Source organism: Rana temporaria, chromosome 11, assembly GCF_905171775.1.
Source record: "Rana temporaria chromosome 11, aRanTem1.1, whole genome shotgun sequence".
In the NCBI taxonomy this organism is placed as follows: Eukaryota; Metazoa; Chordata; class Amphibia; order Anura; family Ranidae; genus Rana; species Rana temporaria.
The window spans coordinates 121,192,870-121,209,586 of record NC_053499.1 but is presented as its reverse complement, the minus strand read 5'-3'; the positions used below and the strand labels follow the sequence as shown (position 1 = coordinate 121,209,586).

General features: G+C 45.1%; 1 protein-coding gene across 2 annotated transcripts in view; it reads right to left on the bottom strand.

The window, feature by feature from the left end:
- The window catches only part of BSCL2 (BSCL2 lipid droplet biogenesis associated, seipin), a 55,055-nt gene extending 44,821 nt beyond the window's left edge, over window positions 1–10,234 (bottom strand). The window contains exons 1-2 of one of the 2 annotated variants that reach the window (XM_040328998.1): window positions 10,141–10,234; window positions 4,270–4,979 (exon numbers count right to left, since the gene is read on the bottom strand). In XM_040328998.1, coding sequence (XP_040184932.1) covers window positions 4,270–4,481 — 212 coding nt within the window. In that variant the 5' untranslated portion in view covers window positions 4,482–4,979; window positions 10,141–10,234. Of the gene's footprint in view, window positions 1–4,269; window positions 4,980–10,108 lie in introns of both variants that reach the window. The other variant, XM_040328997.1, reaches the window with a different exon arrangement.
- Between the last annotated feature and the right edge of the window lie 6,483 nt (window positions 10,235–16,717).

Below are 16,717 nucleotides of genomic sequence, written 5' to 3'. Positions count from 1 at the left end.
TACAAGCGCACTTTTTTTGGAAAAAATTCACTTTTTTTAATTAAAAAATAAGACAACAATAAATTTGGCCCAATTTTTTTATATATTGTGAAAGATAATGTTACGCCGAGTAAAATGATACCCAACATGTCACGCTTTAAAATTGCGCACGCTCGTGGCATGGCGTCAAACTTTTACCCTTAAAAATCTAGATAGGCGACGTTTAAAAAATTCTATAAGTTGCATTTTTTGAGCTACAGAGTAGCTCTAGGGCTATAATTATTGCTCTCGCTCTAACGATCGCGGCGATACCTCACTTGTGTGATTTGAACACCGTTTTCATATGCGGGCGCTACTCGCGTATGCGTTCGCTTCTGCGCGCTAACTCGTCAGGACGGGGCGCTTTAAAAAAAAAAATTTTTGTTTTCTTATTTAATTTTATTGATTTTATTATTTTTTACACTAAAATATAAAAAAAATAAAAAAAATGATCACTTTTATTCCTATTACAAGGAATGTAAACATCCCTTGTAATAGAAAAAATCATGACAGGTCCTCTTAAATATGAGATCTGGGGTCAAAAAGACCTCAGATCTCATATTTAGGCTTAAATGCAAAAAAAAAAAAAAAAAAAAGAAAAATTTGTCATTTAAAAAAATGACAGAAAAAAAATTGTCTCTTTAAGAGGCTGGGCGGGACTGACGTTTTGACGTCACTTCCGCCCAGCAGAGCTATGAGGACGGGTGGGGGCCATCTTGCCCTCACTCAAGTCCTCACTCTCCAGGCGGCAGCATCGGATCTCCTCTGCCGCTAACGACGGCTCCGGTAAGCGTCGGAGGGCGCGGAAAAGCGGCGGGGGGGGGGGGGCCCCCTCTCCCGCCACCGATAACGGCGATCTCGCGGCGAATCCGCCGCGGAGACCGCCGTTAGCGTTTACACGGCCGCCCGCTGAAAACATGGATATCTCAGTTGTGGCAGCAGCTGCTGCCGTTACTGAGATATCCATGTTTAAAAAGAGGACGTATATATACAGTGGGGGGTCCTTAAGTGGTTAAGCGTGACATGTTGGGTATCATTTTACTCGGCGTAACATTATCTTTCACAATATATAAAAAAATTGGGCAAAATGTATTGTCTTATTTTTTAATTCAAAAAAGTGATTTTTATCCAAAAAAAGTGCGCTTGTAAGACCGCTGCGCAAATACGGTGTGACAAAAAGTATTGCAATGACTGCCATTTTATTCCCTAGGATGTCTGCTAAAAAAAAATATATAATGTTTGGGGGTTCTGATTAATTTTCTAGCAAAAAAATTGTGATTTTCACATGAAGGAGAGAAGTGCCAGAATAGGCCTGGTGGTCAAGTGGTTAAACAGCGCACACTGTGTCTATTGTGCCAGCCAAAACCATAGAGCGAATCCAGTCCAATACAACCACCAGACTTCGGTCTGTGAAGTCCACAGGAAAATGGCGCCGAGCACTAGTCATCCCAGCGCCAGGACTTCTGTCTTCAAAAAAGCTTAAGAACGGACGCATGGCAGCGCACAATGGAGAGCACAGATCTATCTATAAATACACAGAGTGTTTACGACGGAAGCACGCTCCAGATGACGTCACCAGACGAAACCGGTCGAGCGGGATAGCATTTAGTCGCAAACACTCGTGAGAAATCTATATTGATACGCCTGACTTTCATTTGTTAAATGTGAGTACCTGACTTTTTTTTGTTAAATAAACTTTGATCGACTGTATTACACTATGTGGGCACTCTCTCTCTCTCTTTTGAGCTACATACCAGACTGAACGGGTCTAAACAAGTGGAGGTTTTCCAGAGAGCGACAACACAGGGCTTTCACCCCTTGAGGGTGCCTGGATCTGGTGAGTGAGGGACCCACCAGAGCATGAGAAGAGGGAGCACTGAGTGAACACTGCCAATTGCACAACTTTATGAAGCACGAACTGTTGAAATTAGCATCAGACATTATTTCAAAATATTCACGGCACAGGGCACTTTAACTAATTATTTTTAATTAGGAGGGATTTTTCTATATAATTTTTTATATATAATCTATTTTGTTCATGGTTTAATATATGGTTTAATTCACATACCTTAATGAGTCACATGTGGACCAAGTTATAGTTCTATATTGGTTAAGCACCACACCACTACCATTTTTATATATTTATACATATTTTTCTACATATTAAGAGGCGCCAACACCTACTACCTCACCCCCATTCACTTTCCATATTCCATTTAGGTGGAATTTCACGTAGGGGTTGTCACTTAAACAATTAGCATACTTAACCAGTACCACTGCAGTACTTGAAAATATTATATCCATAGCGCGGGTTCTACCACCCCTCTCTTTTATATTGATTTGTTTGTCTGACAGTTATAGCATCTACAAACTATGGGATATACAGAATACTGGAAGTTTTATGTTTATACTACTAATGTCAGTGATTAGTGACTTATAATGGGACTGCGATACTGCTGCAGGCACTCCGACACTGAGGGGAACTAACTGCCACTGACATTAATACAGCGATTAGTGCTAATAATATGCACCATCACTTTACTAATGACACTGGGTGAGAAGGGGTTAACATCTAGGGCGATAAAAGGGTTAAATGTGTGCTGTGAGAGAGCTGTAGTGCTTTTACTAAAGGATCTTGTTGTATTTTTTTCCCCTACTTAGCAGGGAAAATAAACAGCAAAACCCTTAGGCCCCGTACACACGAGAGGATCCATCCGCTGAAAAATCTCAGCGGATCAGGTTTCAGCGGATAGATCCCCTGGTGTGTACGTTCCAGCGGATATTTATCCGCGGATATTTCCGATTTCCAGCAGATAAAAATTTGTTAGCATGCTAACAAATCTATCCGCTGGAATCGGCTCCAGCGGATCGATCCGGTGGTCTGTACAGACTCACCAGATCGATCCGTCCGAACCCGTCCCTCGCATGCGTCGTAATGATTCGACGCATGCGTGGATTTCCTTATATGACAGCGTCGCAAACGTCGCCACGTCATCATCGCGGCGACGGTGCGACACGTCACTGCAGTTGAATTCCGCCAGAGGATTTATCCGCGGATACGGTCCGGCAGACGGTATCCGCGGATCAATCCTATCGTGTGTACCAGGCCTGAGTCAGTAAACAATGCCGATCAGTGGGTGCCAGCAGCCAATCGTTGGCCAAGACCTGCAGATAGGATTGTACTGTGACAAATCACAGCACAGCCGGGACAGCAGGTGCACGAATCACGTACTAGGAACATGATCCAGCGCAGGGAGGCGGCTTTTCTGCAGTACTAGTATGTTAGGCAGTAGGCAAGCAATTAAACTTTAAAACCAAGGTAAAACTGCAGGGTAAATGCGGCCAAAAGATTAATACCAAGGTATTGGAAACAAGCAACATGCCCCACCCTACAAGAATGGAAAAGGGAAGTAGTTTTAATAATGGGAGCAGAAAAATAGATACATGACATCGGGCATAAACAGGAGAAATTTAGAAAAATCTGGGAAAATCATAACCAGGAAATAGATGGATAAAACCAAAAGCCTTATGAAGCTCAAAAAAAAAAAAAAATGGGGAACAATCCACAGCTTTTATTTTTAATGTGTATGTTTTTATGTATGTATTGTTATTATGTCTAAGCAAAGAATGTGACACTAGAAGAATATGGGAAGGTGTTGAACGATCCTCCTCACCTATTCTGGGGGAGGGGGAGGGAGAACATGTGGGATTTTTTTTTCCCCCTTCTCTCTTTCTCCTCTTCCCCTTTTTTTTTGGGGGGGGGGGGGTCCAAAAACACATAATTTAGAAGGGAATACTATAATTATAATTATAAATAAGAAGACACATCTAAATATAACATTTTAAACACAACCCTTTTTTTTTTTGGGGGGGGGGGGGTGTTTACCCCTCAATAAGGGAAGTAAACCTGAATCACAGACAAATAAATGTAAGAAGGCACAGAGGAACATAATAAATATCACAAGTATCTAGTACTAGGAATACATATATATTAATACATTTTTTATAGTCAAACGTTTTCCTGCGTTCCCCCCTTTCCTTTTTTTGGGGGGAGGACCGGAAACCACCATATAGTAAAGGAAGGTAGTATCGAGCTGTCTTTTAAGTGTCAAGGCATGTTAAATGTTATATGTAAAGAATTTTTTTTAATAAAGTTTAATTATTAAAAAAAAAAACTGCAGACAAACACAAATAATAATGTATAAAAATAACAAAGTCTATGAAGAAAAGATACTATAAAAGGACACTTACCTATACTGGTAGTGCACTGGGCTGGAGTATTTCACAGTTGGCATATAGGAATAGTAGAAGCTGCCATATAAAAACACAGACACCCAGAGAAGCAAGAGCAGGATGCAAAACAATATTCCAGTCTGCAGAAGTAGTCTCCGTGCCCGCAGAAAGGTCAGTATAAACATGTCTTCCATCCATAGCAGCAGAGGGGGTGATGATCCATTAGACATGATGGAGGATGGGTAGTAATCACAGTGGCACAATAGCTGCCTGGCAATTCGTGTCCTAAATCTCTAATCTTGGCAAGAGTGCCGGCGTCATAAAACACAGGGCTGCGCTTGCTGGGACTAGGGTGATATTTTACACATGGTTAAGCATAATAAAGAACGATTGCAATAAGCAGTACCAGGCTCTATAGATGAGAAGTAGGACGCGGTATGTAAGGAATGGCTAATAGTAAATTTAACAGGCTGCATCAATATACATCAGGCAAGGAAGAAAATGGAGATTGTCTGTTCCTTCAAACCCAACATGTCTGTAACATGCTTTGTATGGCTTCTAAAATTCTTCTGACATCAGAAGTAATGTATGTTCTTCCGGTCACATTACATTTGAGTGTGGAAATGTAAAGTTATCTGTGGAGTATGCTGTACTGGGAGAAAGTGTACAGGAGTTTACTGGGGGAGGGGGAGAAATGCCGGGACCATTGCTTTCATGCCAAAGGCAGTCTGTAGAGAGGGGAACAAATACGTGACCATTAGTAACAGTTAATATCATGTGAAGACAAAAGCTTATTTCAAACTACTAGTTGGATCCTTCATTAACTACTTCAGACCCGGGCCATTGTAAAAAGTCGGCCACAAGGTGGCTCTACAATGCCGGGAGGCCGTCTTTTTATGGTCTCTGGTCCTCCGGCCACTGGGTGGCGCGCTCGCACGGAAACCGGCGGCATGTCACCATGAAGCCAATGCGCGCGCGATGTCTGCCAGGTACCCGCGATCGGCAGTGACAGAGCAGGGACGTGGAGCTCTGTGTGTAAACACAGAGCTCCACGTCCTGTCAGGGAGAGAGGGACATAGGGACACAGATCGATCACCTCCCCCAATCAGTCCCCTCCCCCCACAGTAAGAATCACTCTCAGGGTACACATTTAACCCCTTCCTCGCCCCCTAGTGTTAACCCCTTCCCTGCCAGTCACATTTATACAGTAAGCAGTGCATATTTCTAGCACTGTTCGCTGTATAAATGTGAATGGTCCCAAAAATGTGTCAAAAGTGTCCGATGTGTCCGCCGCAATATCGCAGTCCTGACAAAAATAACTTTTGCGCAAACCAATCACTATACGCTTATTGCGATTTTTTTAACCAAAAATATGTAGAAGAATACGTACCGGTCTAAACTAAAAAAAATTTTTTTTTTTTTTAATGGGATATTTATTATAGCAAAAAGTAAAAAAAAAAAAACATTTTTTCAAAATTGTCGCACTTTTTTGTTTATAGCGCAAAAAAATAAAACCGCAGAGGTGATCAAATACCACCAAAAGAAAGCTCTATTTGTGGGGAAAAAAAGGATGTCGATTTTGTTTGGGAGCCACATCGCACGGCTGCACAATTTTCATTTAAATCGCGACAGTCCCAAAAACTGAAATTTCGCCTGGGCAGGAAGGGGGTATATGTGCCCAGTAAGCAAGTGGCTAAAGCCAAATTTTACACAGACATTCTATCTACGGCACAGCCCACTTAAAGTAGAAGAAAAGCCTAATGCAGGCCATATACGATTCTCTTTCTTTCTTTCATCCAAAGAAAATGAATGGATTTCCCCATCCACACATTTGATGAGGGAATCCCTCTCGTTGGGAAATTTCCTCGCCATCAGAATTCACTCATTAGCATGACTGTCTATAGGGGATGACACTGATCGAGTGAAAAACTTTTAACAGGCTGGTTGTACAGAAATCAACTGAGATCGACTTCTGTACAATCAGACTGCCCATAGATGGATACCACAGATGCTGAACCAGACGTCTTTTGATCCATCTATGGTAGTTTTTACACCACTCTTAAAAAAAGAGAGATGCACCAATACCGGTATTGGTACCGATACCAAACGTGCGCAAGTATCAGTAACTCGCCCAAATCCAATTCTTTGCGGTACGATCAGCATCAATACAAAATGAGTGGGCGCAAATTACACTGCAAAGAATCGCATGCATTTTAAAAGGGGCATGTGGTGCGATTCCCTCCACGACTCCTGTATTTGTGTATAGAAAAGAACTATCTAGTGGGCAGTTTAAAAATTGTTAGAACTCACAGCCTCATAGAGGCTGCATGCACAGGCTGCTGGAGGTGAAGAGGCGGTATGCCCCCAAGCCAATATCACTTCCGCCCTATAACCACAGGGTCCCGGAACCTCTTCTCCAGTGGGCCTGATTTGCTACCATCGGTGGCCAGATGTACGGCGAGTTCTAACATTTTTTAAACTGACCACTAGATGGTGCTTATACACACACATGGCGAGAAAATAAAAATAAATAAAAATCGCATGCAATTCTAACAAAAATCACACTTCATTCCTGTTAAAATCAAATGCGATTCTTTGCAATGTTATTTGCACCAATTTTTTTGTATTGATGCAAATCGCACTGCAAAGTATCGGTACTTGGCAAAGTATTGGTACTCATACTCGCCATTAAAAAACGGTATCGGTGCAACCCTATTGCAAACATTCTCTCCTAACTATCCTTCATAACAAAAAAGAAGATCTGTGTACTTACCTTTTTTAATCACCTGATCCTGCAGCTCTGACTCCCCTGTGTAAGGGAGCGCCCATCAACAGCTGTGAAATCCAGGAGCCAGGACACCAGCCATGGTCAGCGCTCCCTTCCTCTCCCCTGCAACAGCTGTGAAATCTGGGAGCCAGGACATCAGCCATTGTCAGCGCTCCCTTCCTCTTCCCTGCAAGAGCTGCTCAGTGACACAGAGGACCTGGAGCTGCAGGATCACCTGACCAGACTAAAAAAGGAGGCAAGTACTGAGATTTTTTTTTTTTTTTTTATATACACAGGGTATGTATGGTAGGGTAGGTGGGTGAAGGGGGTGAATTTTGTTTTAGGAATAGTGTGTTTAGGCTTTTCTTCCCCTTTAAAGCGCCACTCTGGGGGATATCTTCCTAAATGCATAGACAGAGGTAAGCTTAGGTCAGGGGTGCCCAACCAGTGGCCGGGGTCCACATGTGACTCGCGACCTCCTGCTCTAGAATGGACTAGAATACTGTTGTTATTAAAGGTCAGTTTATTACTAAATCAAAGTGTATATATGGATACATCTGTTCTGCAGTGGTTACTGGGTTGCTTTCAACTGATTCGCAGGTGCAGAGCAGTTTACCTGCGGGTTACCTGTACTGAGCCATAGACTTCTGTTATTACCTGCGAGTTTGGTGAGCTTTCTGAAAGTGCACCAAACCTGCAGAATATAATAATAGAAATCTATGGCAAAGTGCAGCTTAACTGCAGCAAAGCCACAGGGGTAAACAACAGTGCACCAGTGTGAAAGCAGCCATAGCCCCCTTTCACAAGCTCAGTTCGACCCAATCGGACCCTCCATTCCCCTCTAAGGAGAGGCAGATGTAAATGGACTTGTGTCCGTTTACAAGCGCCTACCTCCAATCCGATAAAAAAAAAAAAAAAAAAAAAAAAAGAGTTCAGTGGGCTCTATAGAGTGGGCTGCCATCCACCCGCTCCGTTTATTGTGGCCCGCGACCAGTTACCAAGCAGCTTAACCACTTAAGCCCCGGACCAATATGCTGCTAAATGCCCAAAGGCGTTTTTACAATTCGTCACTGTGCCGCTTTAACAGACAATTGCGCGGTCATGCGACGTGGCTCCCAAACAAAATTAACGTCCTTTTTTCCCCACAAATAGAGCTTTCTTTTGGTGGTATTTGATCACCTCTGCGGTTTTTATTTTTTGCGCTATAAACAAAAATAGAGCGACAATTTTGAAAATAAATCAATATTTTTTACTTTTTGCTATAATAAATATCCCCCAAAAACATATATAAAAATATTTTTTTTCCTCAGTTTAGGCCGATACGTATTCTTCTACCTATTATTGGTTAAAAAAAAATAAAAAAAAAAAAATAAAAAAAAATAAAAATCGCAATAAGCGTTTATCGATTGGTTTGCGCAAAATTTATAGCGTTTACAAAATAGGGGATAGTTTTATTATTATTTTTTTTTTTTTTACTACTAATGGCGGTGATCAGCGATTTTTTTCGTGACTGCGACATTATGGCGGACACTTCGGACAATTTTGACACATTTTTGGGACCACTGTAATTTTCACAGCAAAAAATGCATTTAAATTGCATTGTTTATTGTGAAAATGACAGTTGCAGTTTGGGAGTTAACCACAGGGGGCGCTGTAGGAGTTAGGGTTCACCTAGTGTGTGTATACAACTGTAGGGGGGTGTGGCTGTAGGACTGATGTCATCGATCGAGTCTCCCTATAAAAAGGGATCACTTGATCGATGCAGCCACCACAATGAAGCACGGGGAAGCCGTGTTTACATACGGCTCTCCCCGTTCTTCAGCTCCGGGGAGCGATCGTGAGGGGGCAGCTAGAAACGAATAGCCGAACCCTCGTTCCGGATCGCTCCCCGCAGGTATCCGACCACCGCATGTAGCGGGGGGGGGGGGGTCCCGATTGGACCCCCGACCAACGGAAAGGCAGGGACATACATATACGCCCATATGCCTGTACGTGCCATTCTGTGGACGTACATATACATGCGGCGGTCAGCAAGTGGTTAAGTGGCCTTCAAAAGGTTGGGCACCCCTGGCGTGGGTGATGTCACATCAAGAGACAAAGCTCTTTTGGCCTTACTTCTCCCGGGGATCACTTCGCTCTGCACTACTGTGGCCCGTATTCAGCCGACAGGGGGGCTAAAGTCCGCTGTTGGCTGACATCACAGATTTAGACTCTGGAGAGATCCCAACTTTAATGTCAAGATTAGGGATGAGCTCCGGCATGTTCGCACAGTCCATGTGCAGAGCCCGCCAGGAAGTCGGCACGGCGCTGCGCTAATCACAGGCAGGGAGACATTTCCTGATTGCTTGACTGCAGAGATCGGGAAATGTCTCCCTGCCTGTGATTAGCGCACCACAGTGCCGACTTCCTGGCGGGCTCTGCACATGGAGTGTGCGAACACGCCAGAGCTCATCCCTATGCCTGACTGGCAGCTGGCTCAGCCTCTCAGTGCGCCTCTGAGAACCTGAGCCATCCGTTCCCGCCCCCTCCACAGCCCAGTGCTCCAGTGAGTGCAGGAGGGGCAGAGTAGAGAGCTGCTGACAGTCACTGATCTCCACTTACTGAAGACTGAGAACTGAGCGATCAGCGGTGTTTGATCGCTGAGTTCTCGGCGTAAAGAGAGATGCAGCATCCATCTAGGCCAGTATAATTGTTTTGTTTTTTTTTAATATACGCACTTATCTTAAAAAAAAAAAAAAAAAAAAAGCACAAGTATGGAGTTGGGCTGCAGAGGAGTCTATTAGATTGTAAGCTCCTATGAACAGGACCCTCTTGTATGGTAACTGCACTGTCTCCCTTTTTATATTGTAAACGGTTGGCACTATATAAATCCTGATTATTATTAATAATGGGTTTGGAGAACGCCCGATCTCAATACAGACAAGTTATGTCCCTGGTGCTGTGCAGACAACATGAAAAGGAGAAGTGACTGAACTTCGGTACAAATAAGGTCCCTCACTGCACAAAGTGTGCAGCTAGAAGAATACACAGAATATTCCCGAACATTCCGCCCGGTACAAGGCTCCAATCATATAATAAACAGTCACGTACCGTCCATGGACCTCTCTGTCTCTCTCACTTACTCAGCAAGGAGCTCTCTGACACACAACACTTCCGTGCGTGCTGCATCCAGCCCCGCCCACCACAACCACAGCCAATTATCAGGCCAGAGAGAAGTGACCAATGACAAGCCCATTTTCATGCAATATCAGAAAATGTGAGAGACGCGCTGTGATTGGCTGATTTGTAGAAAAGGAGGGGAGAGTGGATGTAGGGTGGTATGGTCCTGTACAGGGGAGGACAGACAGGAATATATTTGTGTTGCTCCTCCTCTTCGGAGATGAGTGGTTTAGTAATTAGGACAGAGGGGCCATTAGACAGGGAAAGATGCTCTTGCATTGCTCTACATTTTAATGGCTTACTAATGTGTATTGGGTTAGAAGTCCCTGGGGCTGTGTGAGAGTTCGTCTTCCTGCAGTCAGTCTCTGGCCAAGTACCAATAGAGTAGTCTATGGATGTTTATACTGAAGGCATGCTTGTGGACTGATCCGGGCTTTATCTTATTAGCAGTGACGGCTGGTGCTCAAATTTTTTTGGGGGGGCGCAAACAAACTGAAAAATTCTGGGGGGAAAAAACATCACTTACAGCCTCACTGTGCCCATTAAAGACTGTCACTGTGCCCATCAAAGACAGCCACTGTGCCCATCAAACGCAGCCACTGTGCCCATCAAACGCAGCCACTGTGCCATCAAACGCAGCCACTGTGCCCATCAAACGCAGCCACTGTGCCCATCAAATGCAGCCACTGTGCCCATCAAATGCAGCCACTGTGCCATCAAATGCAGCCACTGTGCCATCAAATGCAGCCACTGTGCCCATCAAACACAGCCACTGTGCCAACAAATGCAGCCACTGTGCCCATCAAATGCAGCCACTGTGCCCATCAAACGCAGCCACTGTGCCATTAAATGCAGCCACTGTGCCCATCAAACGTAGCCACTGTGCCAACAAATGCAGACACTGTGCCCATCAAACGCAGCCACTGTGCCATCAAACACTGCCACTGTGCCCATCAAACGCAGCCACTGTGCCCATCAAACGCAGCCACTGTGCCATCAAACACAGCCACTGTGCCCATCAAACGCAGCCACTGTGCCCATCAAATGCAGCCACTGTGCCATCAAATGCAGCCACTGTGCCCATCAAACACAGCCACTGTGCCAACAAATGCAGCCACTGTGCCCATCAAATGCAGCCACTGTGCCCATCAAACGCAGCCACTGTGCCATCAAATGCAGCCACTGTGCCCATCAAACACAGCCACTGTGCCAACAAATGCAGCCACTGTGCCCATCAAATGCAGCCACTGTGCCCATCAAACGCAGCCACTGTGCCATTAAATGCAGCCACTGTGCCCATCAAACGTAGCCACTGTGCCAACAAATGCAGACACTGTGCCCATCAAACGCAGCCACTGTGCCATCAAACACTGCCACTGTGCCCATCAAACGCAGCCACTGTGCCCATCAAACGCAGCCACTGTGCCATCAAACACAGCCACTGTGCCCATCAAACGCAGCCACTGTGCCCATCAAATGCAGCCACTGTGCCCATCGAACGCAGCCACTGTGCCCATAAAACGCAGCCACTGTAACGATCAAATAGTTCCAATGCGACACCCCCACCCGCTCACTTACACTGCCTCGGTCAGGCAGCACGTGATGGCGGCAAGAGGTAGGACCTTGCAGCGGCTCCTGTGTCCTACATGCGTCTCCTCCCCTCCTCCCGATAGGCGTCCAATTGTAACGCCTGTCGTTTCAGCCAATCAGGTGACGGGTAACAGACCCGCGCAATGCATGAATCTATCCATTATACACAGAGGGGGTGGCTGGAGAGAGGGGTCGGCGCCCGTGCGCCACCACTGCTTATTAGACTGCAGCAAATAAATGTAATGCTTTAGCATGCAGCAAAAAGCGTCAGTTCATCATACAATTACACTATGATCATTATACAGCCATATAACACTGACCCTTATGGCCCCGATCATACAGGGTGTTCTACACATACACCCGTACAAGCGTGTTCAGACACATGGGAATGTACAGGTGTTCTGTGCACCCCCCACGTGCAGCCAATCTCATTCATGTCACCTGTAAGTGGCCAAGAGATTCCAATGCTGATTGCTGGACAACCAGAGCACTTACAGAAGTCAAACATTGATCAAGGTACATGAGTTATATGGCTGTTTACCCCTACAACTGCCTAAAACTTACATCTAGCAGCACAAGGGTGAGCTTTAATTCCCACACTCCACACACTATATTGCCAAAAGTATTGGGACGCCTGCAGTGGCGGTCTGTCTATAGAGGGCGCTGGAGCACCGCCCCCTCTGGCTCCGCGCCGCCACTGAAATAACATACATTCATGCATTGCATGAATGTATGTTATTGTTACCAGCTGCCGCTTGTCTATTCAGATGGCCGGACCTTGAGCGCCGACCACCTGAATAACGGCAGCTTAAAGGGCACAGTGGTGACAATTGGCACAGTGGCGACAATTAAGGGGCACAGTGGCTGCGTTTGAGGGCATGGCACAGTGGTGACAATTGATGGCACAGTGGCTGTGTTTGATGGCATGGCACAGTGGCTGCGTTTGATGGCATGGCACAGTGGTGCGAATTGATGGCATAGTGACTGCATTTGATGGCATGGCACAGTGGTGATAATTGATAGCACAGTGGCTGTGTTTGATGGCATGGCACAGTGGTGACAATTGATGGCACAGTGGCTGCGTTTGATGGCATGGCACAGTGGTGACAATTGATAACACAGTGGCTGCGTTTGATGGCATGGCACAGTGACTGCATTTGATGGCATTGCACAGTGGTGACAATTGATGGCACAGTGGCTGCGCTTGATGGCATGGCACAGTGGTGACAATTGATGGCACAGTGGCTGCATTTGATGGGCACAGTGAGGCTGCAATTTTTTTCTTTTATTTTTTTTTTATTTTTTTCGTTTGCGCCCCCCCAAAAATTTTGAGCACCAGCCGCCACTGGACGCCTGCCTTTACACGCACATGAACTTTTAATAGTATCCCAGTCTTAGTCAGTAGGGTTCAATATTGACTTGGCCCACCCTTTGCAGTTATAACAGCTTCAACTCTTCTGGGAAGGCTGTCCACAAGGTTTAGGAGTGTGTCTATGGGAATGTTTGACCATTCCTCCAGAAGCGCGTTTGTGAGGTCAGGCATTGATGTTGGAGGTGAAGGCCTGGCTTGCAGTCTCTGCTTTTATTAATCTGTTATTGGTATTCTCCTTTAGAAAATGCATGTTGCCTGGCTGTTTTCTGACCTGCTGGTTTCAGTACTTTTTCAGCCAGTGAACCAGATCAAATATGCTCCAGGTCAGCAGTTGAAAGTATTGAAGCAATGACATTTTCAGGAATGGACAGCAATGGCAGCCTCTATGTTTCTCTCATGACAAATTCCCTTTAAAGTAAAAGCTCACCCTATAACTACTCTTTGAATATTAAACCCTTTCTGCCCGCCCAGAGTCTTTTATAAAAGATCTCAATCTTTTTTTTTGGGGGGGGGGGGGGTTGCAGGAAAGACTGGCTGATTACATGACCACTGTGATTGGCTGAAATAGTGGTCATATGATCAGAAGCCAGTCTCAATGGTGTCTTTCACAGCTCAGCCTCTGTGCTGGGAGCGCACAGTGATCGCACAGAAACATTTGCAAACCAGCACCCTGCATTACCTAAACACCCTACATATGGTTCATTGCAAGCCAGGTATGTTGGGCCCTGTCATGTGGATGGTTGGAACATTTTAAGAAGGATCCCGGTCATTATTGAATTCTCTGGTTCTAAACTCCTTCTCCCATTCGTTGGAGGTAATTATACATTGTGTGGGTCCACATGGGCATATCACTGCCATAACATTTAGGCATTTATTCTATCTATTTGTTTTTGGATGTAGACATCACAGTCCCCCTGAAGAAGACCACAACTCTTTTGGTCGAAATGTGTTGGATCAGCTTCAAGGGCAGGATCAATACTGTTAAGCCCTGTACACACGGCCGGGATTCTTGTCAGAAAAAAAACGTTTTTCCTGACGAGATTTCTGGCAAGATTTTCTTGCCGGCCGAGTGTACACACGTTCAATTCAAAAGAACCACCGTCTTTTGAATGGCACAAACTAGGGTGACCACATTTCCAAACTACCATTCAGGGACACCCCCCTTCCCAAAAATCAGCTTGTGCTGTAACGAATCACAGCACAGCGATTGGACACATGAGGCGGGATTTATGATATCTCCAATCACAAGCAGGGGGCGGGATTGTGCTCCTCCAGGCATTCCAGGCCAGGACAAGTACTGTCAGTGAGTCAAGCGTGATGTAGCAGCCTTTTTTGGGGGCATCAGATTGGCCTGGGGGGTGGCTGTGTCAGTTTCATTCTGGGACACTGTATTGTCCTGGAATGAAGGTGCCTGGGACAGACCTGCAAAATGCGGGGCTGTCCCGGGCAATCCGGGACACGTGGTCACCCTAGCACGAACGCGGTGACGTCATCGACTACGATGAGCATGTGCTCGTCACATTCGATGCCGTCGCCGCCATCTTACTTCACCCTACCTATGCCTTGGAAGCTACCATGCATGCGTCAAAGTCATTTCGAGCATGCGCGGGTTTCCATTTAGACAGGTAAGTATACAGATGCTCGGGTTTCTTGGCAGGAAATCACAACGAGAAAAGAGAGAGCAGGTTATCTGTTTTTCTTCTCTAGATTTTGTGTAGTTTCCTCAACGAGAAACCTCAATGCCTCGTACACACGCACGGTTTACTCGGCAAGAAAGCCCTGCCAGCAGTTTTCTTGCTGTTTCTGGCCGAGAAAACCAAGCGTGTGTACGAGGCTTAATAATTATTTTGTATAAGTACACCTGCCTGTATTACTGTGGTCATGGCCGATGGGCCAAACAGGACTGTTCATAACAAGAGCTCATATTTTATAACCTTTGCTTGATTTTAACATATGTACAATAAAATATACTTTTTTTATATTGATACTTTCTTGATATATATCACTTTTCTGTCAAAAAACTCTGGTATATTTAAATTTTTCTTTGTGACACATATTTAGGGTGTGCAGCAACCCTAGTTCCCCATGTGTGTCCCTATTTTTCATGCTGAAATAAAGGTGATTTTACTGGACGTGCTGCCAACCAGAATTCTTTTTTGCTCATGGGATGCCATTAAAGTTCATGTGCGTGTAAAGGCAGGCATCCCAATACTTTAGGTAATATAGTGTATGCATTGCCGGATGGAAAATGTTTCTGTGCTGAGAGAGCGATTACTGTGCACTACCAGCACAGGGGCCAAGCTGTGAAAGATACTATTGGGACTGGCTTCTGATCATATGACCACTATTTCCGCCAATCACAGTGGTCATGTAGTGCCCCTAGAAGAAGTAATATCTTACGAAACGGATGTAGGGCGAGCGGCGCGCTGTCGTCACCCAAGAAGCTCTAAACGTTCCCCCAGTGGACGGGTGCCGGTTTTGTGTACCGGCCGGCACATTAGATTCAAGGCAATTTTTTAACTGCATAACTGTAAGTGCATTTTTTTACTTTTTAAATACATTTCTACTCATTTAATACACTATGGTGGGCACTGATACCGGTGAATTTCCTTGTGAATGAGATCCATCAGGACCGCATATGTCTGAAACTGCGAGATTGGGACCTATTACATGCTGTTTCTGATCCCCTGTCATAAGGGATCGTGGAAATCCGGTAAGAAGCCAATGTATAAGTCTGGTGGAGGACATGTCACTTTCTTCTTTTGGACACCTTTACAACTAATCTGTAATGTGGCACAGATGCACGGGTGTATGACATCTTACCTGCTATTTATGGACTTTCTGGGCCAGATCCACATAGCGAGTACGCCGGCGTATCTACTGATACGCCGGCGTACTTTCAAATTACCCGCGTCGTATCTTTAGTTTGAATCCTCAAACCAAGATACGACGGCTTCTGGGTTCAATCCGACAGGCGTACGGCTTCGTACGCCTTCGGATTGAGGTGCAATACTTCGGCGCCCACTGGGTGGAGTTTGCGTCGTTTTCCGCGTCGGGTATGGAAATTAGCGAAATTTGAATTTTTTTTTTTTGCGTAAGTCGTCTGTGAATAGGGATGGACATAAGTCACGTCTAAGTTCAAAAAATTACGTTGTTGCGACGTCATTTCACGCAAAGCACGGCGGGAAATTTCGAAACGGAGCATGCGCAGTTCAATCGGCGCGGGGACGCGCTTCATTTAAATGAATCACGCCCCCTACCCGCCGATTTGAATTCCGCCGCCAGAAATACACTATGCCGCCGTAACTTACGGCGCAAAATCTTCCTGGATTTGACTTAAAGCCAGGTAAGATACGGCGGCGTAGCGTATCTCTGATACGCTGCGCCTATCCAATTATATGTGGATCTGGCCCTCTATTGTCAATACTTTGGACTGTTTATTAATTTTATTCAGAGCTAAATCCCAATTTCAGTTTATGGTTTTTGATCTAAGTGTTATTTTTTTTTCTTCTTTTAATCACCATTACCACTTTTGCTGAGGGGTGTTGAGGTGGCTGCATGGTGCACCCTTGCGGCCA